This window comes from Vigna umbellata, chromosome 1 (genome assembly GCF_029865625.1).
Source record: "Vigna umbellata cultivar VRB3 chromosome 1, Vumbellata_1.0, whole genome shotgun sequence".
In the NCBI taxonomy this organism is placed as follows: domain Eukaryota; kingdom Viridiplantae; phylum Streptophyta; class Magnoliopsida; order Fabales; family Fabaceae; genus Vigna; species Vigna umbellata.
In genome coordinates, this window is record NC_142165.1 from 59,175,540 (window position 1) to 59,196,855 (window position 21,316).

A 21,316-nucleotide genomic window follows, 5' to 3' on the forward strand; every position below is an offset into this window, starting at 1 on the left:
AAAATTTTGAAGAATATGCACAATAATCTTATGCATAAAAAGGATAACAATCATATAAGAGCATATGATGGAAAAAAGTGGATATGTGCTTTAAGTAGTATTGGATGTTGCTTCAGTTTTTCAGTATGGCTCATCATTCAGGTATATATAAAAAAGATTTAAAAAATAATTCTAATGTATTATTTGAAAGAGTAGGGTAACATATGTATACATACAAGGGTCTTATAATTCATCATCTACTAAAGCAATGACAACTGCATAAATTATAATAATGCCTAAATTATTGCCAACATATTATTTGATTACCTAATATTTACTAATAGAACATTTGACATACCTTAACATGAAGAACCTCCAGACACATATCTCTATCTTATTCATTTTATTTTATTCCTTCATCAAACAAACCAACACATTACAGCCAATACAATGAACCGTATAATGAAAGTGGTGCAAGACTTAAAGCCTCCTTTATTAATGATGCTTGTGCAGATTGCATATGCTTGAAATATTGTGATTGTTAGCCTCACCATAACTGAAGGAATAATCATTAGAGTATTCAGTGCCTACCGTCTAATTTTCGGAGCTGCTATCACTTTTATTCATGCTCTTATTTTCGAGAAGTGAATTAACACACCATAACTTATTTTATTTTTCCTAATCTTGACATTATAGTTTATGCATCTTTGACCCATGCTAGTACTTTTACACAATGGAGAAAATCAAATACCAGTTTCTTTTTTCTTCGCTTTTGTTGATCATATGGAAAAGAACAGACCAAAGTTGACATGGAGGATGCTCGTGATGACATTTCTTTAAGAATTATTTGGGTATGGTTGACGCAAACTATTCAACCTTCACCTCTTTGTCCTTATTATTAAATCAATTTGTACAATAACTTGATTTCAAATAATCTTTGTTGATGATATAAATGAACAGAGGGTGCGAGTTTATTCCAAAATCATTTTTTCACCGCGATAACGTTGTATCAGCAACATATGTTAACGTTATTTTCAACATGGTTACTATGGTCACTTTCATCCTCTCCTTCTTGCGTCGGTACGTAGGCACCATAAATCAGTTTTCATACTCATGTACTATTTTGCTTTCTGTGGGAAGAGAGTTCAGAAATATATCACTGATTTCTGATTTTTTTTAGGTACAAAAAATTCAATTTGCAAGTCGTATCAAGGAAAACTAAGGTGATGGGAACAATAACTTTAATTAGCGAGTCAATGATGTTGTCATTCTTCAATGGGATAAAAATAATTTTTTTGAAGAATATGCACATTAATTTTATGTATAAAATGGGCAACAATCAGATAAGTGCATCTCACGGAAAAGAGTGGATAAGTGTTTTAAGTGGTATTGGATGTTGGTTTTAGTTTTTCAGTATGGCTCATCATTTAGGTATATATGAAAAAGATTTAAAGAATAATCCCGATGTATTATTTCAAAGGGTAGGGTATCATATATATTACATACAAGGGTCCTATAATTGATCATCTATTAAAGAAATGACAACTATACAAATATGCACAAATTATAATAATTCCTAAATTATTGCCAAATCAATATTTGATTATCTAATATTTACTAATAGAATATTTGACATATCGTAACATATAGAACCTCCACACACATATCCCTATCTTTTCCGTTTTCTTTGTTTCCTTCATCAAAAAAACCAACACATAAAAGCCAATACAATGAACTGTATAATGAAAGTGGTGAAGAACTTGAAGCCTCCCTAATTGATCATGCAGGTGCAAATTGCATATGTTAGAACTACTGTGATTCCTAGCCTCGCCATAACTAATGGAATCAGAATTAAATTATTCGGTGCCTACCGTCTCATTTTCGGAGTTGTTATCACTTTTATTCATGCTCTCATTTTCGAGAGGTGAATTAACACATCATAACTTATTTTATTTCCTAATCTTGACATCATAATTTATGCATCTTTGACCCATGCTAGTACTTTTACACAATGGAGAAAATTAAATACTGGTTTCTTTTTTCTTCGATTCTGTTGATCAAATAAAAAAGAACAGACCAAAGTTGACATGAAGCGTGCTTGTGATGACATTTCTTTAAGGATTCATGATGACATTTCTTTAAGGATTATATGGGTATGGTTGATGCAAATTATTCATCCTTCACCTCTTTCTCCTTATTATTAAATTAATTTGTACAATAACTTGATTTCAAATAATGTTTGTTAATGATATTAATGAACAATGGGTGGGAGTTTATTCCAATTTTTTTTCACCGCGATAGCGTTGGTATATATGCTAATGTTGTTTTCAACATGGTCTTGTGGTCAATTTCATCCTCCCCTTCTTGTGCGGGTACGTAGTCACTTCTCACCAGTTTTCACACGCATGTACTATTTTGCGTTTTGTGGAAAGAGAGTTCAGAAATATATCACTAACTTCTGATTTTTTTTGTACCTATGAAAAGTTAAATTTGTAAGCCTCAACAGGGAAAGCTAAGATGATGGGAACGAAAATTACAATTAGCGGGTCAATGATGTTGTCATTCTTCAAAGGGATAAAATAAAAATTTGGAAGAATATGCACATTAATCTTATGTACAAAAGGAAAACAATCAGATAAGAGCATGTGATGGAAAATAATGGATAGATGTTTTAAGTGGTATTGGATGTTGCTTCAATTTTTCAGTACAACTCATCATTCAGGTATATATATAAAGGGTTTAAAGAATAATTCTAATGGATTATTTCAAAGAGTAGGGTAGCCTATATATGCATACTAGGGTCCTATAATTTCTCATCTATTAAAGGAATGACAACTGCACAAATCTGAACAAATTATAATAATTCCTAAATTATTGTCATTACAATATTTGATTACCTAATATTTACTAATAGGATATTTGACATATCTTAAGATATAGAACCTCCACACACATATCCCTATTTTTTCCGTTTTCTTTGTTTCCTTCATCAAACAAACCAACACATAAACACCAATACAATGAACTATATAGTGAAAGTGGTGCAAGACTTGAAGCCTCCCTAATTGATGATGCGGGTGCAGATTGCATATGTTGGAAATATTGTGATTGTTAGCCTCGCCATAACTGATGGAATCAACATTAGAGTATTCAGTGCCTACTATCTTATTTTCAAAGCTACTATCACTCTTATTTTTGCTCTTATTTTCGAGATGTGAATTTAACATACCATAACTTATTTTATTTTATAATCTTGATATCATAGTTTATGCATCTTTGGCCCATGATAGTACTTTTATACAATGGAGAAAATCAAATACTGGTTTAATTTTTTCTTCTAATTTGTTGATCAAATAAGAAAGCACAGATCAAAGTTGACTTGGAGGGTGCTTGTCATGACATTTCTTTTCGGATTATTTGGGTATGGTTGATGCAACCTATTCGGCCTTCACCTATTTGTCCTTATTATTAAATTAATTTATACAACAACTTGATTTCAAATAATGTTTGTTAATGATATTAATGAACAATGGGTGGGAGTTTATTCCAATTTTTTTTACCGTGATAGCTTTGGTATATATGCTAACGTTGTTTTCAACATAGTTCCTGTGGTCACTTTCATCCTCTCCTTCTTGTGCGGGTACATAGTCACCACTCACCAGTTTTCACACTCATGTACTATTTTGCGTTTTGTGGAAAGATTCTTCAGAAATATATCACTAATTTCTGATTTTTTTTGTACCTATGAAAAGTTAAATTTGCAAACCTCAGCAGGGAAAGCTAAGATGATGGGAACAAAAATTACAGTTAGCGGGTCAATGATGTTGTCATTCTTCAAAGGGATAAAATAAAAATTTGGAAGAATATGCACATTAATCTTATGCATAAAAGGACAACAATCAGATAAGAGCATGTGATGGAAAATAATGGATAGATGTTTTAAGTGGTATTGGATGTTGCTTTAGTTTTTCAATACAGCTCATCATTCAGGTATATATATAAAAGGTTTAAAGAATAATTCTAATGGATTATTTGAAAGAGTAGGGTAGCCTATATACGCATACAAGGGTCCTATAATTCCTCATCTATTAAAGGAATGACAACTGCACAAATCTGAACAAATTATAATAATTCCTATATTATTGTCATTACAATATTTGATTACCTAATAATTACTAATAGAATATTTGACATATATTATTACCCGCACTCAAATTGGTTCATGGATTCACACATTCCCAATTTGAATAAAGACTCATTAATTAATCTGATTGACACCCTTTAGTGAGAACACCAGCCAACTGCAATTCTGATGTTACAAAAGGAAAGGAAATTATTCCAGCTCCAATGTTCTCTTTAATAAATTGTCTATCAATCTCTACATGCTTTGTTTTATCATGTTACATAGGATTTTGAGCATAAGGTTAGTCATTTTCTTGACCACAACGGTGGCCCCCATATATCCTAATGAAAGGTAGCTATTCCAAAATATAAGCTTGTTCATCTGGACCAAAGGCCTAAGAATTGAGTTAGTTGTTTGACTAGGTTAATTTGAGCGGTTAAGTTCATAAGACAATATAAATGTTATTAGTTTACTTTCAACATTGATTAATTAATGCATTTTAGGAGGTAGTAGTCAGTTTTGAAACATCCCAAGAGTCTAAAGATACTGCCCCATCCAAGAAATTATGGGTATTATCGTTGTCAATGAGTATATATAGGGATTTATTCTTAAAGTAATCAGTTACCCTCATAGTTTTGAAGGTTGCTATATCAATTAATGCATTAACTGATATTTGAGGGTTCAAAGAAGGACTACCACCTTCCTATGTGTTATCAAGCTAATCGATATTTTCCTCCTCATTGTCACTCACCTCCAGAACGTGAATCTCCAATTTCTTATGTGCTAATGCATGTGCAAGGCTGTAGGGTTCATCACAAAAATACCAAAGGCCCTTAGATCTCCTCTCGGTCATAAAAGTAGGAGTGAATTTCTTATTAGGTTGTCTCTAGTTTGTGTGTAGGGTAGTTTGTGAGTCATTTAGCTTGGTCATAAGTTTAGGTGTAGGTAAAATGCCTTTTGTACCAGTATATGGATTCGGGGATTTAAGAGAAAATTTGGTAGTAATGTTTGAACTAGAAGTTGACTCATACTTTAGCTAAATGGAATGCCTTCCTTAATCCAGGGGTTGAAACATTTTTATTGTTATTTGAATATCCTTTTTAAGCCTCCTAAGAAACAACTTAACAAATGTATATCACTGAGGTTCAACCGAGAAGTTATTGCATCAAACTGATCATGATATTCCACCAAAGAACCTTTTTCCCTCCATTTCTTAAGGTCCAACATCGGATCATCATCGATTTCACTAAAGTGATCGATCAATATACTTGTAAATTCAATCCAATTAGGAAGATTACCTCTTGGAAGAGTCTTAACAAAAGAGGTATGTCACTGCAGTGTCTTCCCTTCAAAATGGATTATCGTCAATTTCACCTGAAAATCCTCAGGAGTGCCATTAATAGCAAAGTACGTTTCACATTGATAGATCCATTATTGGATTCCATCATCGCCAAAGCGCGGGAAATTGATTCTTGTCAAACGTGTGGCATAAGAATAATTGGAATTCGAGTTGTGTTCACTTCTAGAATTAGGTTTGTGCCCTGAAATATCATTCTCTGATTCAGAGTTCTTGTTTAAGGTCTCCAAGATGCGCTGATCCACCAATGCGACTGTTGCTTGACGAATTGAAGTTGTAATCTCCATTAAATGCTCGTCGAGTTTCAAAATGATTTTGTTTTCTAAGCGTTCCTCCTGTTCATGCAATGTTGCTTGAAGACGAGTTGCTTCTGCCGTAACTATCGATGGAAGGTCCAAGCTGATACCACTAATAAAGGAAGTTCTAGGATTAGAGAATTATTTGAAGAACTTCAAACCTTAGGGATTCAAGGATGAATCCAAAATGATGCCATAGAGTTGAGAGAAACAAAAGATTGTTATTCAACCAGAAGAATCATACCCCCTTCCTGTGTATTTATTATTTGAAATAACTAATAATCATAAAAATGCAACAACCTTCTAACAAAATTGCAACAGAATATGGAAATTAAGCTATTGGTTGCCACGTGGCTTCCTTATTGACTTCTTATATCAAAAATCACCTCTAAAAACTACAACTTTGCCACCAAAAATTGTGTTAGATTTCTTTTGTCCTCATTATGTCACTCAAATTTTGTGTAATGCTTCAAAATAATATTTATATGTTAGGTTAAATACTTTTAAGAGGACCTTGATTGAGATTTACTTGTATGCCTATTATTATTATTATTATTTATTATTATTTATTATTATTATTTTTATTATTATTATTTTTATTATTATTATTATTATTATTATTATTATTATTATTATTATTATTATTATTATTATTATTATTATTATTATTATTATTATTGTTAAAACTTTAGTAATAACGTGGAACAAAAGCTAAGGTATGTATCCCACGGTTGGAGCACGTGGCGAGATTATAGCGTCTCGTTTGGCAGTGTGGAAATTAGAAGAAATCTGTGTTTTTTACAGTGTCAGAATCATGCCAATGGCTTCGACTCTCACAATTGTAAGAAATCCCATTTTCCTTACTCACCATTACCAATTCAACAAGCAGTTAACAACACCTTCTTCCTTACGCCTCCTCAGTTTCGCAAAGGTAGCAACACATCACATTTCACAACATATTGTATTGTTTTTTTCAGCATCATGTGCATGTCGCAAGCGTAGCGTGTGTTGTTGTATCAGGACACCCTTTTGCTTACTTCTTGTTGGATTGCGTGTTAGATGGAAGGAAGTGAGATTAGTGAGGAAGTGGGGGAGGATTCGAGAGCGAAGAGGAAAATTTTTGTTGCTGGAGCCACTGGTAGCACTGGGAAAAGAATCGTTGAGCAGTTATTGGCAAAGGGTTTTTCTGTTAAGGCTGGGGTTAGGGATTTGGACAAGGCCAAGTCCACCCTTTCCTCTGCCAACCCATCTCTTCAAATTGTAAGCTTTTCCTCTATCTTATTGCTACATTAAGCCAATCTAGTCCCACTTTTTTGGTGTAGAGAAATGCTAGGAACACTCTATTCTAGTCACACGTTTTGATTGGTTGAAATTTATTGGAAATAAAAAAATTTGATGGATCTCACAATTTATTTAACTACCAACTTTCTTGATTTTGTAGTTTTCAATAAATTTTGACCAATAAGAAAGATTTTACCATTTCCTTTTAAGTGTATGTGAGTATGTGTATGTGATGCAGATAAAAGCTGATGTCACAGAGGGGTCTGATAAGCTAGCTGAAGCCATTGGTGATGATTCAGAAGCAGTGGTATGTGCCACGGGCTTTCGGCCGGGCTGGGATTTGCTTGCTCCGTGGAAGGTTTGTCAAATTTTTTTTGATGTATTGTAGTATACTAGAATGTTTACATGTACAATTATAACCTTTTTGTTTAGTTAGTACGACTCACTTTTTCATATCAGTCCTTAGTTTGGTTAGAAGAAATATAGGTTGCAGTAATTCAGGTTGACTGTTGTGCTCAACATATTCAGTGATCCAGAATCTACCATGGTAGAAGTCATTTAAATGCTTTTGAAATTAGGACAGTTTGTGTATGTTTTTGTAGAGTGTGTCATCTTTTACTTAAAACTTTAAGCAGTTAATTCCCCTGCCTTTTGGATATGAAACTTTGGAAGTAATCTAACCTGGATCTTTGTTTCTTCCATGTCTTTATTCTGCCCTTTGGTTCATGTTGTAACTCTTGTTTAGTAACTGACCTCATTAAGGATGTTAGTAGGAATGGATGATGTTGATGGAGAGCTATTAGAATCTTTTTCATCTGCTTAAATTTTCAAACTTCTGTGTCGCCATGTGCTTTCATTTGTGGAATTTTTAAGACTTTCACCTGGGAAGGGATAGCATGGTTATATCCCTAATTTGAAATGTTATTCGTTTTCCAAAGAAGACATCGGAAACTAATTACATTATGAAGAAAATCACTAATAATGCAAAACATTATTGCAGGGTGAGTGGATTATTCAGTCTCTTGGTATCATTCAGTGTCATAATAAATTTTTATTCGTGCAGGTTGACAATTTTGGTACTGTAAACCTTGTTGAAGCATGCAGGAAACGTAATGTCAAGAGATTCATTCTTATCAGTTCCATCTTAGTTAATGGAGCATCTATGGGACAGCTACTCAATCCGGCTTACATCTTTCTTAATGTTTTTGGACTCACCTTAGTAGCAAAACTACAGGCAGAGAATTATATCAGGAAATCTGGCATAAACTACACAATTATAAGACCGGGCGGGTTGAGAAATGATCCTCCAACTGGAAATGTTGTTATGGAGCCAGAGGTTGCTGCTACATTTCTGACTTTCTGTTACATTTCCTCAATAGAATCTTAAGTTCATATTTTCTGGAGCGATTGCTGAATTATTTAAAATCCTTGTGTACCAGGACACCCTTTATGAAGGTTCCATATCCAGAGATCAAGTTGCGGAAGTAGCTGTGGAGGCATTGGCTTATCCTGAGGCATCTTATAAAGTCGTGGAAATTGTGTCTCGCCCAGATGCTGCTAAGCGTTCATACCATGACCTTTTTGGTTCCATAAGGCAGCGATGATTCCCGAGTTTATGATTTGCTTGCAGATTAACGAATTTGTTTCTCTGTTATTTTACTTTGTGGTGGTCAATGTGTATCTTAACTGTGTTCCATTTGTGTTACTTCATTCAATTGGTATGCTAGAGTAATATTGTAAATATTTCAGTGCATCTTTTATTTGTTCATCTCCCACTCTCCCCCATTAAAGGTGAGTTGATAATGCACCGTGAGCACTATAGAACATAATACTTAATTTAATTAATACAAGTTTGGAGCATGCACTTAATAAGCTCTTACAAAACACGAGTCACAGTTACTAATAAGCTTAACTGAAAGCTTATTGAAATAAGTTCGTTCGAAAGAGCTTATTTTGATAAGTTTTCATAAAGTTTAATAAAATCAGAGATTATAAGTCAAATATTCACGAGTCCTTACATTTCGTATGAAGCCTCCGTTACAAACATTCAAGTTAGCAGAAAATACTCTCCGGAAAATCCAAGTACAGGAAACATTACATAGATGGTTGATAACTGTTGCGAAAACAACAATTTCTCTGAGCATTAGATTACATTACATTGATGAATTCCAGAAACAAACATCAACTCACAGAAAATAAAGAATTAAATGATGTAATTGTATATTCTCTCAGCTCAGCAAATGAACATCATATTACTCTTCTCAGGTGAACCTGGCAACCACAAAAGCAAAGGCTACGAAAACAGCTTGCGCACAAAGATGCACTCCTGCACTTTCCATCGGTGCGGGTGGAATTGCAGCAACATCTTCTACCACATTCTCAGCCACACAACAGTGACCAAAAACTAACATAGCAATAATGCAGAAAGGAAGAACTATAGCAGTTCTGCAGCTCTCCATTTTTGTACCATCCATCACTTGATGAATAACTACTAGTTGGGCAGTGGTTGTAAATAGTTGTGAATGATGAAAATAGTGGAACAGCACAAGTCATTTTATAGTTAGGATTTGAGACAAGTGAGGAATTTTGATGTGTAATATGTAGCTGAAACAGTAAACACAATGATCTGAGAGTGTGTGGGTTAATGATAATGTTCTGTCTCCCTCACCTTAAACAATTAGGGTGCTAGCACTGTATAACGGTGCTGAGTTAGAAGTATGTAATCAGCTTTTGAAGCGTAAACATTAAGCATGCAAAGAATTATAATTAAACCTGAGGATTATCAATGGCTAAACGAAAAGAAAGATAAAAAGTATGATAAAGCAGAGCTACTACTACACATAGCTTTAGTGACAGTGTCCGTGTTGTGAGGGCCACTTTAGCTGGCATAGCATAACGTTGTTAAATTGTTAACTGATCAAAATGTGGCAGAGCTTCTTGTCTTTCTCAATCAATACCTAAGCATAAATGCTTTTTATATCTCAAAATTGTTTATTTCGATTCATATATTAAAATACAAATTGTATCTAAGCCTTAAAATTTTTTTCACAGCATTATTTGTTTGGATTGGGGGTGAGGACAGGAAGGGAAATAAAAGGGGGAAAATAGAGAAGATAAGATTGTTTAGATGGAAAAAAATGAAAAAGTTATGGTAAATTTGATTCATGTGATGAGAAAAAAAATTAATTAAAACATATCCTTGATTTAATTTTAATGAAAATAGGTATTAATTAAGATCTAACGTTGATTAAACAAATTATTTAATTTATAAAGTTGAAAATAATATTTAAATCTCTTTTGTTGATAATATTTTATAAAAATACATAAATTTGAAGAAAAAAAATTAATATAATTTATATTTATATTTATATTTCATTTATTTTTTAATATTTATTTTATATGGAAACAGAGTTACTACTACCAATTTAAGTAGAATAATTAAAAAATTTAGAGTCAGTTTAAATCAGCAATGAAACACAATACTTTTCTACTGTATTAACTTATGTATGGTGTTGTGACATACTATTAATTTGCAATTTGCATATAGAATGTAATTAATTTCTAATGATAAACATAAGTTACAATATTTAGATATTTGGATTTGTGTGATGAACAATTTAATTTCAACTTTAATGAATTTTTAAAATTGTCATAATTAAAATTTAATTACATTAAATAATAAAGTGGTGCATGTCATAAATGTAGACTGCATAATTAGTTATGCATTTTATATTGGTAACATATATAAGGTCAAAAGCGTAAAGTGCATCAAGAAGCTATATTGCTTCTCTTTTCTTCACACATTAGAGAGGGAACCCTTGCATACATTTTTTTGGGTTATTTTTAATTAGTTGACTTTTTACTAATAATTTAATATGAAATTATCAAATTTAGTACAAATTTAAAAAAATTATAACTTAAAAGTAAATAAGGCAAATGTGATATGATTCGAATAAAAAAATGATACGACTTTAATATAAAAAAATTATATCAATGTAACAATTTTAATTTAATTATGATAAATTATATCACATTGATGTGACTTTTATAATGACTGTTGTAATTTTTTAGGGGAAAAAACCAATTTAAGTTACCATAAACTAATACTAAAAATAAAAAACAAAATTGACTAAATATTAAAAATATAACTTGGAATAATTTAGTTAAAGAACGTATTAAAAAGATTCAAAACACTCCATTTACTAATAAACCTACAAAAAAACTCCTAAAGAGTTCCTCAAACTTTAATACTTTTGAAAGTCCGATGTCAAACTTAAACATTTCGATTCCAGATTATTTCAGGGCAATTTTTTCTATTAAAAATTAATCAATTAGGTTTAAATAAAATAATTTATGGCCATGTAAACAACAATGACTCCGTGGCCCAATGGATAAGGCGCTGGTCTACGGAACCAGAGATTCTGGGTTCGATCCCCAGCGGAGTCGTTCCTTTACAAGACATTTTGATAATTCATGTATTTTAATAAAAGCTTTTACATTGTTTTAAATAAACCATTAAGCTGTATACATATTTTTAAACATCAAAGTCAGGATGGCCGAGTGGTCTAAGGCGTCAGACTCAAGTTCTGGTCTTCGAAAGAGGGCGTGGGTTCAAATCCCACTTCTGACACTTTTTATTATTTTTTATTTTTGTGTAATTTAAACTTTTCAACAACATATCAAATGAAATACTATTAATAGCTCTAGAGTTTAGTTTCTTCTCATAATGTTTTATTTCTTCATTTTGTTACACCATTATAATTTAGAGAATCAGATGAGGTGCTTGTCCATCTTAAATGTATGTACCATAGTATCTTCATCTTGATTTGATCTTACATTATTGACTTGTTTTCCATATTGTAGCTTACTTTAATGTTAAAAACTTTAAAGTCATCCAAAGTATATCATTGGAACTAAAGATACATATATTGATGAAGGACAATTTGAGAGCATCACATTGGACCCTAACAAGGTTCATGGCTAGAAGAATTGAAGAAGAAATCTTAAAGAAGATTCCTCTACTTTATAGTGTATGCTATTAGGAACTTTCTTCTTTCTTCTCAGTATTGTACAAATTGTATATATGTATATTTAGTTTGTATTTTTGTTGAATTATGTGAAAATTCGTATGGGTTTAGGCATCAATTGGGCTTTGTTTGGACGTCCAAGACCATGGAAAAATTGAGACAAATACAACCAAGTCATAAAGAAGAAGACTTGAAGTACAAAAGTTTCACATCACTTGAGAGAAACCAACAATAAGTTTAATTAAAGCATTGATGTATTACTTTGGGACATCCACTTTAAGCTTATGTACCACATTTTTTTTTATAATTAGGTGCAAGGAGTCTAGACATCTATAAATAAGACCTCTTGCCTCTTGTAAGACTTATCTTTTGATGGATGATAATTTGAATTGCTTATATGCTTTTCTTCTTCTTAAGTACATAAATGAGAGTAATATTCCCCTTATTCTTCTCCAAGCAATCTTATTTATTTGAGAAGCAAGTTTCAAGTTTTTTTTAAGAAAGTTGGAAAAAGTATTAAGAATTGTCATTGTCTTTTGCTATGTGAGGGAATGTGTTTTTCATCGTCAAAATCACAACAAACAAAAATAAATGCAAATTCTTACATTTTTGACAATTTTTCAGTGTGTCATTTCTTTTTACTAAAGAAAAACTTTGACTCATTCTTTATGAATGGTTGAGCAATAATTTTTCTTTTGTGATTTACTTGATTCTTCTTACTTTTAACTTACCTAGTCAAGTTCGCTTTCTCTCCTTCTTTTATTAGTTATATTTTCTCTTTTTGAAGACACATAGTTAATAATTCATAATTAACCATTTATCTACAGGAGAATTTAAAATGGAACATAAAGACGAGGCAAAATATACATAATATAGTGCACCGAGAAAGAGTCAAACATTGTAATCTCCAACACTTTCAATTGAATCACGATATCTCTTATGTGCATGATATGATCACATATTACTATAATCTCAATGAACTTTATCGATGAAAATTACATTACAAGTATTAGTAAGAGATTTATTAGAGACGACAAATTGCTCCTTTATGGTCTTTAATAAATCCTTGACATTATCAGTTTGTCAATAAAATCTCAGATTTTAACAAAAATGTTGGTCTTTAAGAACATTACAGAGTGACAGTTTGACCTTTTTCATTTTCATACTACTTTTGGAGCGTTGGTCTTAGTAATAATTGATGATTTCTCTTTTACTATAGTCAGTGACCATACAACCCACGTGAAAAAGAATTCACTTCTGATAGTTGTCACCACTTGAAAATATCACCCATGTTATCTATTATCTATTATACTGTAAGAAAATAAGATACTCAAAAGTTTACTTTATTATATATGTCTATTTCGTTGACAAGGTCCAAAAAGTTAATTTTTTAATGCACAAAATTATTTTACTCTCTTATCCATTTATTTCATTCTAAAATAATTTACCCTAAAATTAAAAATATATTTCTATACTATTTTTTAGTTCTTAATTTTATACGTTTATAATTAATTGATCATTTAATAAATTATTAAAGAATAACTTATACTCAAATTATTAAATCTTTTATATGTCATTTTTTTCATTCTTAATTTTATCCTTTTATTAAAGAATAAATTATATTTAAAGTATTAATTATTGTTTTATACTATCTTTTTTTATTTTTCATTTATTCTTTTATGATTTTTAATTACTTGGTCGTTTGATAAAATTAAATTTAGAAAAATATATTTTACTTTTATATCTTAATATAATATTATTTTTAAAAAATAAAATATATTTATTAATAATGAAAATGGTTAAATATATTTGTGATCCCTTAACCTTAAGTGAAAATTGGAGTTAGTCTCTCTTTGAAACGTTGGACTAATTTAGTCCATAATCTTTAGAACCTCATAAATTTAGTCATTTTAACCAAATTTTAGTAAGTTTATTTAAAGTTTCAAATGCGTTTCTCAATTAAAATTGAAAAAAATATGTGTTCAATAATATAAACAACTCAAATGCTATAATGAAAAGATATTAACGTCAAATATACTTAACATAACTTGGTTAAAATGACTAAATCCACACATTTTTAAAGTTAAGGGATTAAATTAGGTCAAAGTTTTAAAGATGGACTAATTCCAATATTCACATAAAGTTATAGGACCAAAAACATATTTAACCCTAATAAAAATTGTTTACAATGTCATATAAAAAAATTGTTATGTGATAATTTTATCTCACACAAAAATTTATATTTAAAATATTAATTTTTTATGCTATTTTTTTTCATTTTTAATTCTATCCTTTTTTATTTCTAATTACTTAGTTATTTTATTAAAATAAAATTTAGAAAAATATATTTTACTTTTTTAAATAATATCATTTAAAATCTAATATATCTTTATTTATAAGACAAATTGATTATAATATCATATAAAAAAATGTCATGCAATAATTTTGTCTTACAACAGATTACATTCGTGATTTTTATATTACAGTATAATATATTGGTTTAAACCTCTGGATCGTCCTCATATTTGTTGGGAAATCTCAAGTGGGTTTTCGTATTTGCAATTGTCTCAATTGGGTCCAAATATTTGTAAAACTGAGCCAATTTTGTCCTGTCCATTAAGTTTTCACAAATAGCGTTAAAAGGAGCTGACGTGTTTATGCTGACGTGCATTGATTGATTATGTAGAATTTTTATTTAAATTCAAGGATTATGATATGACAAAGTTGAATTGGTTTATGTTAAAATAATAGATTAGGGATTGAAAATGGTAAGGGAAAGAGTGAATTGAAAAGGGAATTAGGGATTTAGAATTCAAAGACCATTAACCACCGTGCCTTCTTCATCTAGTCAGGCCATGGGCCTCCCCGCCGGTCACCGGTTGCGGTTGGAACTTTGCTTGTGATGATCCTTCTGCTGGATTTATTTTGTACATTAGTTTTTAAGTAAAAATTGAAGATATATATGATTTGAGATAACCAATCGGGAGAACGTAGCTAAAATGAATGACGACAACCACCAAAACCCCAAACTACAACTGCTTCGACTTCCTCAAACTCTTGGACTCACAGACTCTATTGTTTTGTTGATGTACTTTCTGTATTGAAGTCCAAAAGGAAGAAGATAGTGACGGTGGTGACACTGAGGATGAAAATCAACCCTTGGAATTTGATTATGCCAAGAGCTCTTTTACTCTAGCTCTCAAAGGTACTAAACCTACTAGAATTTCAACTTTCCAATTCAAGCATTTTGGTTTATTTTATTATGTTATTTTTACTTTTTTATTTTTTGCTTAAAGAGTGTCAGGATCGAAGATCAAGATCTGAGGCGTTATTGAAGAAGCACGATCGGCGAAGGCTTGCTTCGTTAGATCTGAACAATGTCGTTGGAAATGGCAATGTTTCTTCGCCTCATTTGGGATTAGGGGCCATGAAGAAGAGCATTGTTTGTTCTCGAAGGTTTGGTTCTTGCTCTGCCAATTTTTCGAGTCTTGGAATGCCTAATTATCTTCACGCAGGTGCTACTATACAAAAGGGTTGGTGTTCGGAGCGAGTTCCTTTGCATACGAGTGCTGCCTGCAAGTAGGTTGGTTCTGCTCTATTTCCTTTCAATAACAGGCGGACTTTGCCATCCAAATGGGATGACGCAGTGACTGACGATGAGCTTGGCAACGATCGGTGACGTTGGTGGCGCCTTGGCTCGCGGCGGCTAGGCTCGCTTAAGAGGCAATTGACTAAGGAATGCGAGAGCTTCTTTCTCACGCACGAAGAGAAGAAGGAGAGGGAAGGACCCGACGCCATGGTCGGCGATGCCTCCAACGGTGAACGACGACAATAGTCGATTGGGTGGAGGCTGAGGCAAACGCACATGAGCGGAGAAGATGAGGCTTCTGGGGTTCCTCTGGTTCCCTTTGGATTCAAGTAGAGCATGTAGAGACCAATTGGTCTGGTGGGAGAGGAGAAAAACCCTAATGGGTTTGGGATTGATAGAATGCAGTTGATTGTCTTGTCTTCTCTAGGATTCCAGTTCCTCTTCTCGTAGTGACCAAATCCCTTATTATCTTTCTCTAATCTTATTTCAGTAAAAATGTCTAAACAAATATCTAAATAAACAATTACATTTAGTTGTCACGTCAAACACTCTTTATTTAAATAACAAATTCCACGTAATATAATACTTACACATCAACATAATATCTGTGTACCATGTCAGCACCAATTAACGCCATTTGTGACAACTTAATGGATAGGGCAAAATTGACTCAATTTTTCAAATATTATGACCCAATTGAGACAGTTGCAAATACGAGGACCCACTTGAGATTCTCATACAAATATCAGGACCATCCGAGGGTTTAAACCTAATATATTTATTACACTTATTAATTAGACGAGTCTTGCAATACACATTACACAAATTTAAATATACATTTATTAGATGAATCTAGTAATATATGTTATACGAGTATATCCATATACTGATTATACAAGTTTATCAATATATATTAAATGAGTTTGTCGATACAATACACACTATACAAGTCTTTCCATACATTGATTAGAAGAATATAGCAAAACAATTACACGAATCTAATAATACATATTCGATGAGAATGTCCACATAGTTATTAGACGAATATAACAAAAAAATATTACACAAGTAATTTAATATGTTAATTAGATAAATATAACAAAAATTACAGACAAGTCTACGAATGCATTGATTAGATGAGTAAAGAAAAAAAAATAGACAAATATGTCAATGTATTGATTAGATGAGTCTTGTAATATACATTAAATGAGTCATTCATATATTGATTAGACAACTTTAACAATATACATTAGGCAAGTTTATTTATACACATATTAGAAGAGTCTATTAATACACATTAGATTATTGTGTTCATTAACTGATTAGTTGAATTTTGCAATACTCATCAGACAAGTCTATTCAAGCAATAATTAAATAAGTATAGTGAAATAATTAGACGGATCTAAAAATATAGATGAGTTTGTCCACTCATTGATTATACAAGTATAATAAAAAACATTACATGAGTTTAATAATACATATTAGACGAGACTGTTCATACATTAATTAAATGAGTATAACAAAAAATATTAGAAAAATTAGTCCATATGTTGATTAGACGAGTATAACAAAAGTTATTATATGAGTCTAGGAATTAATTGATTAGATTAGTATAGCAAAAAAACTTTCAATGAATCTTTTGATGCATTGATTAGACTAGTTTATTAGTACATATTACATGAGTCATTCATATATTGATTAGATAAGTCTAACAATGCACATTAGAAAAGACTATCCATACATAAATTAGACGAGTCTATTAATACACATTAGATTATTGTGTCCATTAACTGATTAAATGACTCATTCCATACACAGATTAAATGAATTTAACAAAAAACATTAGACAAATTTGTCTATAAAGTTGTTAGATAAGTCTAACAATATACATTAGACAAGTTTATTCATACAGAAATTAAATGAGTCTATTAACATTTGAGAAGTTTGCCCAGTCATTGATTAAACGAGTCTTGTAATACATATTAGACGAGCATAAACATACATTGATTATACGAATCTAGAGATATATATTAGACGAGTCTATCAATGGATGAATTAAATGACTCTAACATTACATATTAGATCAATATGTTCATGCATTGATTTGCATGTTTAACGAGTCTACCCTACATATTTTTCATAGTTTTTCTTTTGTATTTTTAGAAAGCCTACTCTATATTTTTGCACATACTCTATCCTTTGTATTTTTAAAAAAATCTACTATTTAAATTTTGGTTTAATAGGTTCGGAAGTCCCTATATTTGCGGGTTAGTTTCAATTGGATCCTCTAATTTTGGAAGTGATCAATTGAGTCCCTGTTTTGGTAAAATTGAATCAATAATGTCCTTGCCGTTAATCTTAGTAAACGGTGTTAACTTTCTAGCCAGGTGGCATGTTGAGGTTGGCTTTTAATTAGCACGTGGCACGTTGTGTGGAAACCTTCTCCCCTTCTCCTTCCCCTTTCCCGAAACCTTCTCCCCTTCCCCTTCCCCTTCCCCTTCCTCTCCAACTCCAACCTCACCTTCTCCCATCTTTGGGAAACTTTCTTCTTACCCTTCCACACACCCACCTCTTCAACATCTACATTCACGCCCATCCCCCAATCCAACCGTCAAGCGCACCTCCCTTGCCTCCACATCTCTCATTGTCGCTCGCCGTCTCATTACTGCCGCACTTCTCCACAACCTCCTCAACCTCTACTTCGCCCTCTGCCGTCGTTTCGGAGTTGCGGTGGCGCACCAATGTCTACGGTTCAGGTTCGTGACAGAATCGACGTATCTGATACCGAGAGAAGCATCTTTGATAGGCTTCTTGCCACTCTTCAACACTTTGATCTTAGCTCTATGTCGCGGGTGGCTGGATTCGCGACAAGGTCACACACTCCATTCATTTTTAGCCCTAATTCCTTCCTTGTTATTCTTTTTGTCCTCTTTTTATTTGTTCTATTCTGCAGCTTCTGGGAAAAGAGTGCTATGACATCGATATTGCTCTCTCGACAGTTTTTTTTTCTTCCAAACTATTTTGCAATATGCATAATTAAGTGTTTACTTTTTTTGTAAAGTTTTTTTTATTATTATCCTTTCTTTTTGCAGCAATATTCCTGACCAGTCCAAACATTTGCAGCAACTCCTTTCTTTTTTCAATTTCTTTTTATGTTGGAATCGCATATATGCAATGTTGGTGTTATTTGTTGTAATGTCTGAGAGTGATTTGAGAAAAATAAAAATAATTTGGAGGTGCTGCTAAGTGCCATATTAGGAATCTGGCCGGAGAAAAAGTTGTCGCCGAGGTAGAGGTGGCGGAGGAGGGGCGCGGCGGCGACAGGGAGATGGCGTGGGTGTGGGAGGGCGAGAAGAAAGTTTCCCAAAGATGGGAGAAGGTGAAGTTGGAGGGGAAGGGGAAGGGGAAGGGGAAGGGGAGAAGGTTTCGGGAAGGGGAAGGGGAGAAGGTTTCGGGAAAGGGGAAGGGGAAGGGGAGAAGGTTTCGGGAAAGGGGAAGGGGAGAAGGTTTCCACACATCGTGCCACGTGCTAATTAAAAGCCACCTCAGCATGCCACCTCGCTAGAAAGTTAACACCGTTTACTAAGATTAACGACAAGGACATTATTGATTCAATTTTACCAAAACAGGGACTCAATTGATCACTTCCAAAATTGAAGGACCCAATTGAAACTAACTCGCAAATATAGGGACTTTCGAACCTATTAAACCTTAAATTTTTTCATACATATTAACTTAACCTGTAAATTATTTTCCACATTAATTCTACTTAGAATAGAACCATAAATTTAAAACCATTATTATTTATTTTCTCAATCCCTAAATATCTTTTAATATAATATATATTTTACTAACATAAAATCAATATAAAAAGTATCACAAAAGTTTAAATTATATACTTATATCATAATTTGATACTAGAATAAATATCGTGTTTTGTCAATGCAAAGTACATGAGCATTAGGGGTAGTGTATCTGTTATTTTTAGGCGCATTGTAGGAAGAGCAGAGGAGAGAGAAAAACTTCTTTGTCACATTATCAAACATTTAATTTTGTTTCTACCAACTTAACGGATTCTATTTTTTTGGTGGTGCAAGTGGTGACGAAATTGAGCCCTTTTTAAAAGGAGCATGAAGTTGATACTAACCATTGAATTTGGGTACCAAATAAGCAATTAAACCTAAAAATAATGAGGAATTTTTCTTCTAACTTTAAAAATAATGAAAAAATTTCCTTCCCAAAATAATGAAGAATTTTCCTTCTAATTATAAAACTAATGAAAACTTTGCTTTTAATTTTAAAAATAAGGCTTAATAGTTTATTTTGTCCCCAATTATGGTGAATTGTGTCAATTAGGTCCCTCCTTTTAAAAAAGTGTCAATTGCATCCCTACTTGATAAAATTTGCCTCAATCAAGTTCCTTCCGTTAAATACTCACAAACGGAGTTAAATTTTGTTTTTCTCTCTTCTGCTTTTATGTGCAAAGCAGCTTGTCAGTTTATGTGCAAAGAAGCTTGTCAGTTTATGTACAAAGCAGTTTGTCAGTGCTTTTTCCTCTCCAGCTCTAGGTAAAGTGATACAAAATATAATATATTATATATAGGTTGGTGAATTATTCCATTACTTCACCCTTTAGAAAGTATCAATTCATTTCCGTAAAAAAATTATTTTTTCTTCATCATTTAACATCTGAATATTTAAAAAAAAATTAATCATCAATTGATTTCTTTGTACCCAAGGTCTTTAGTGCTTTTATTTTTCATTTTTTTATCATTTTTTTATCTATTTCACTCTATTATATTACTTATTTTAGGTTTAATACCCAATTTTGTCCCCACTTTGGTTCGGAAATCTCAAGTTAGTCCCTTTATAGAAATGTGAGTGCAATGGATCCTTACTTGTAATTATTTGACTGTAATGAGTCCCTTCCGTTAAATAGAAGGAAACGGAGTTAGTGGGCTGATGATGTGGCAGTTGTCTTTGGTGAGGTGTCAAGACGTAATTGTTTGCGTGCTTACGTGGTGTTAGGGTTCCCCATTTTCAAATTGGGTTTTATTAAAAATTGGGGATAAAAGGATTTGGGGGTGATTTGTTGGAGATTAGGGCATGTCCGTGTGCGAGAAAGAAGACAGAGGCAGGCAGTGATCGCGGGAACTCGTAAGAACTTTTAGACAAAGCATTTGTGAGTGGACGACCATTGGTGGGGTTAATAACGAAAAGCGACTTTCGAAGGTGCGTTTATGGTAGGTTTTGTTATGTGTTTCGTTGCTTTCGGTGTGGTCCCCCGAGAAGTTTTGATTTATTTTATGGTTTGTCTGTGTTGTGTGCCCCATTGTCAGTGCATTTGCTTTGTTTCTGTTGTGACGTTGTCGTTGTGGTCCCCCTTCATAGTGTGTGGTACTGTGTTGTGGCATTTGCTTTATTTAATGTCATAAATGTGGTTTTGTTTTGTTTGAGTTGTTTATGGTCTGTACAGTAGTATGTTTATGCTTTGTTTTTTGCTTAGATATCATTTGGGTTAAGGGTTAAGCATAGATTAACTAACTGTGACCAATTTTATATTAGATAATATGGCCAACTCACACATTGAAGTCGTGTTTCACCATGGGGGGAAATTTGAGAATAATGGGACATTTGGATATCACTATGTTGAAACCACAACTA

At 32.4% G+C, this 21,316-nt stretch overlaps 1 protein-coding gene, 2 non-coding genes and 2 pseudogenes across 3 annotated transcripts; all 5 read left to right on the forward strand.

Annotated features, from left to right (window-relative positions):
* Window positions 1-429: 429 nt before the first annotated feature.
* Window positions 430-2,902, forward strand: LOC148205903 (WAT1-related protein At4g08290-like; annotated as a pseudogene).
* Window positions 2,903-2,999: 97 nt separating this feature from the next.
* Window positions 3,000-5,739, forward strand: LOC148205904 (WAT1-related protein At1g25270-like; annotated as a pseudogene).
* Window positions 5,740-6,525: 786 nt separating this feature from the next.
* LOC124826566 (uncharacterized protein At2g34460, chloroplastic) lies at window positions 6,526-8,804 on the forward strand. The gene is made up of 5 exons (XM_047299406.2): window positions 6,526-6,686; window positions 6,815-7,015; window positions 7,275-7,394; window positions 8,100-8,372; window positions 8,476-8,804. The coding sequence occupies exons 1-5, from the start codon at window positions 6,570-6,572 to the stop codon at window positions 8,638-8,640; spliced, it is 876 nt and encodes a 291-aa protein (XP_047155362.1). The 5' UTR covers window positions 6,526-6,569; the 3' UTR covers window positions 8,641-8,804.
* Window positions 8,805-11,409: 2,605 nt separating this feature from the next.
* Window positions 11,410-11,482, forward strand: TRNAR-ACG (transfer RNA arginine (anticodon ACG)). Its single transcript has one exon. It is a non-coding gene; the product is annotated as a tRNA-Arg (tRNA).
* Window positions 11,483-11,582: 100 nt separating this feature from the next.
* TRNAL-CAA (transfer RNA leucine (anticodon CAA)) lies at window positions 11,583-11,666 on the forward strand. Its single transcript has one exon. It is a non-coding gene; the product is annotated as a tRNA-Leu (tRNA).
* The last annotated feature ends 9,650 nt before the right edge of the window (window positions 11,667-21,316 follow it).

What these genes read in the sequence shown, in the direction of transcription:
- LOC124826566 (XM_047299406.2), top strand. Translation starts at nt 6,570, where the DNA reads ATGCCAATGGCTTCGACTCTCACAATTGTAAGAAATCCCATTTTCCTT. An exon ending in ATTTGCTTGCTCCGTGGAAG is followed by an intron (nt 7,395 to 8,099) that starts GTTTGTCAAATT and finishes TTATTCGTGCAG; the next exon opens with GTTGACAATTTTGGTACTGT. An exon ending in ATGTTGTTATGGAGCCAGAG is followed by an intron (nt 8,373 to 8,475) that starts GTTGCTGCTACA and finishes CTTGTGTACCAG; the next exon opens with GACACCCTTTATGAAGGTTC.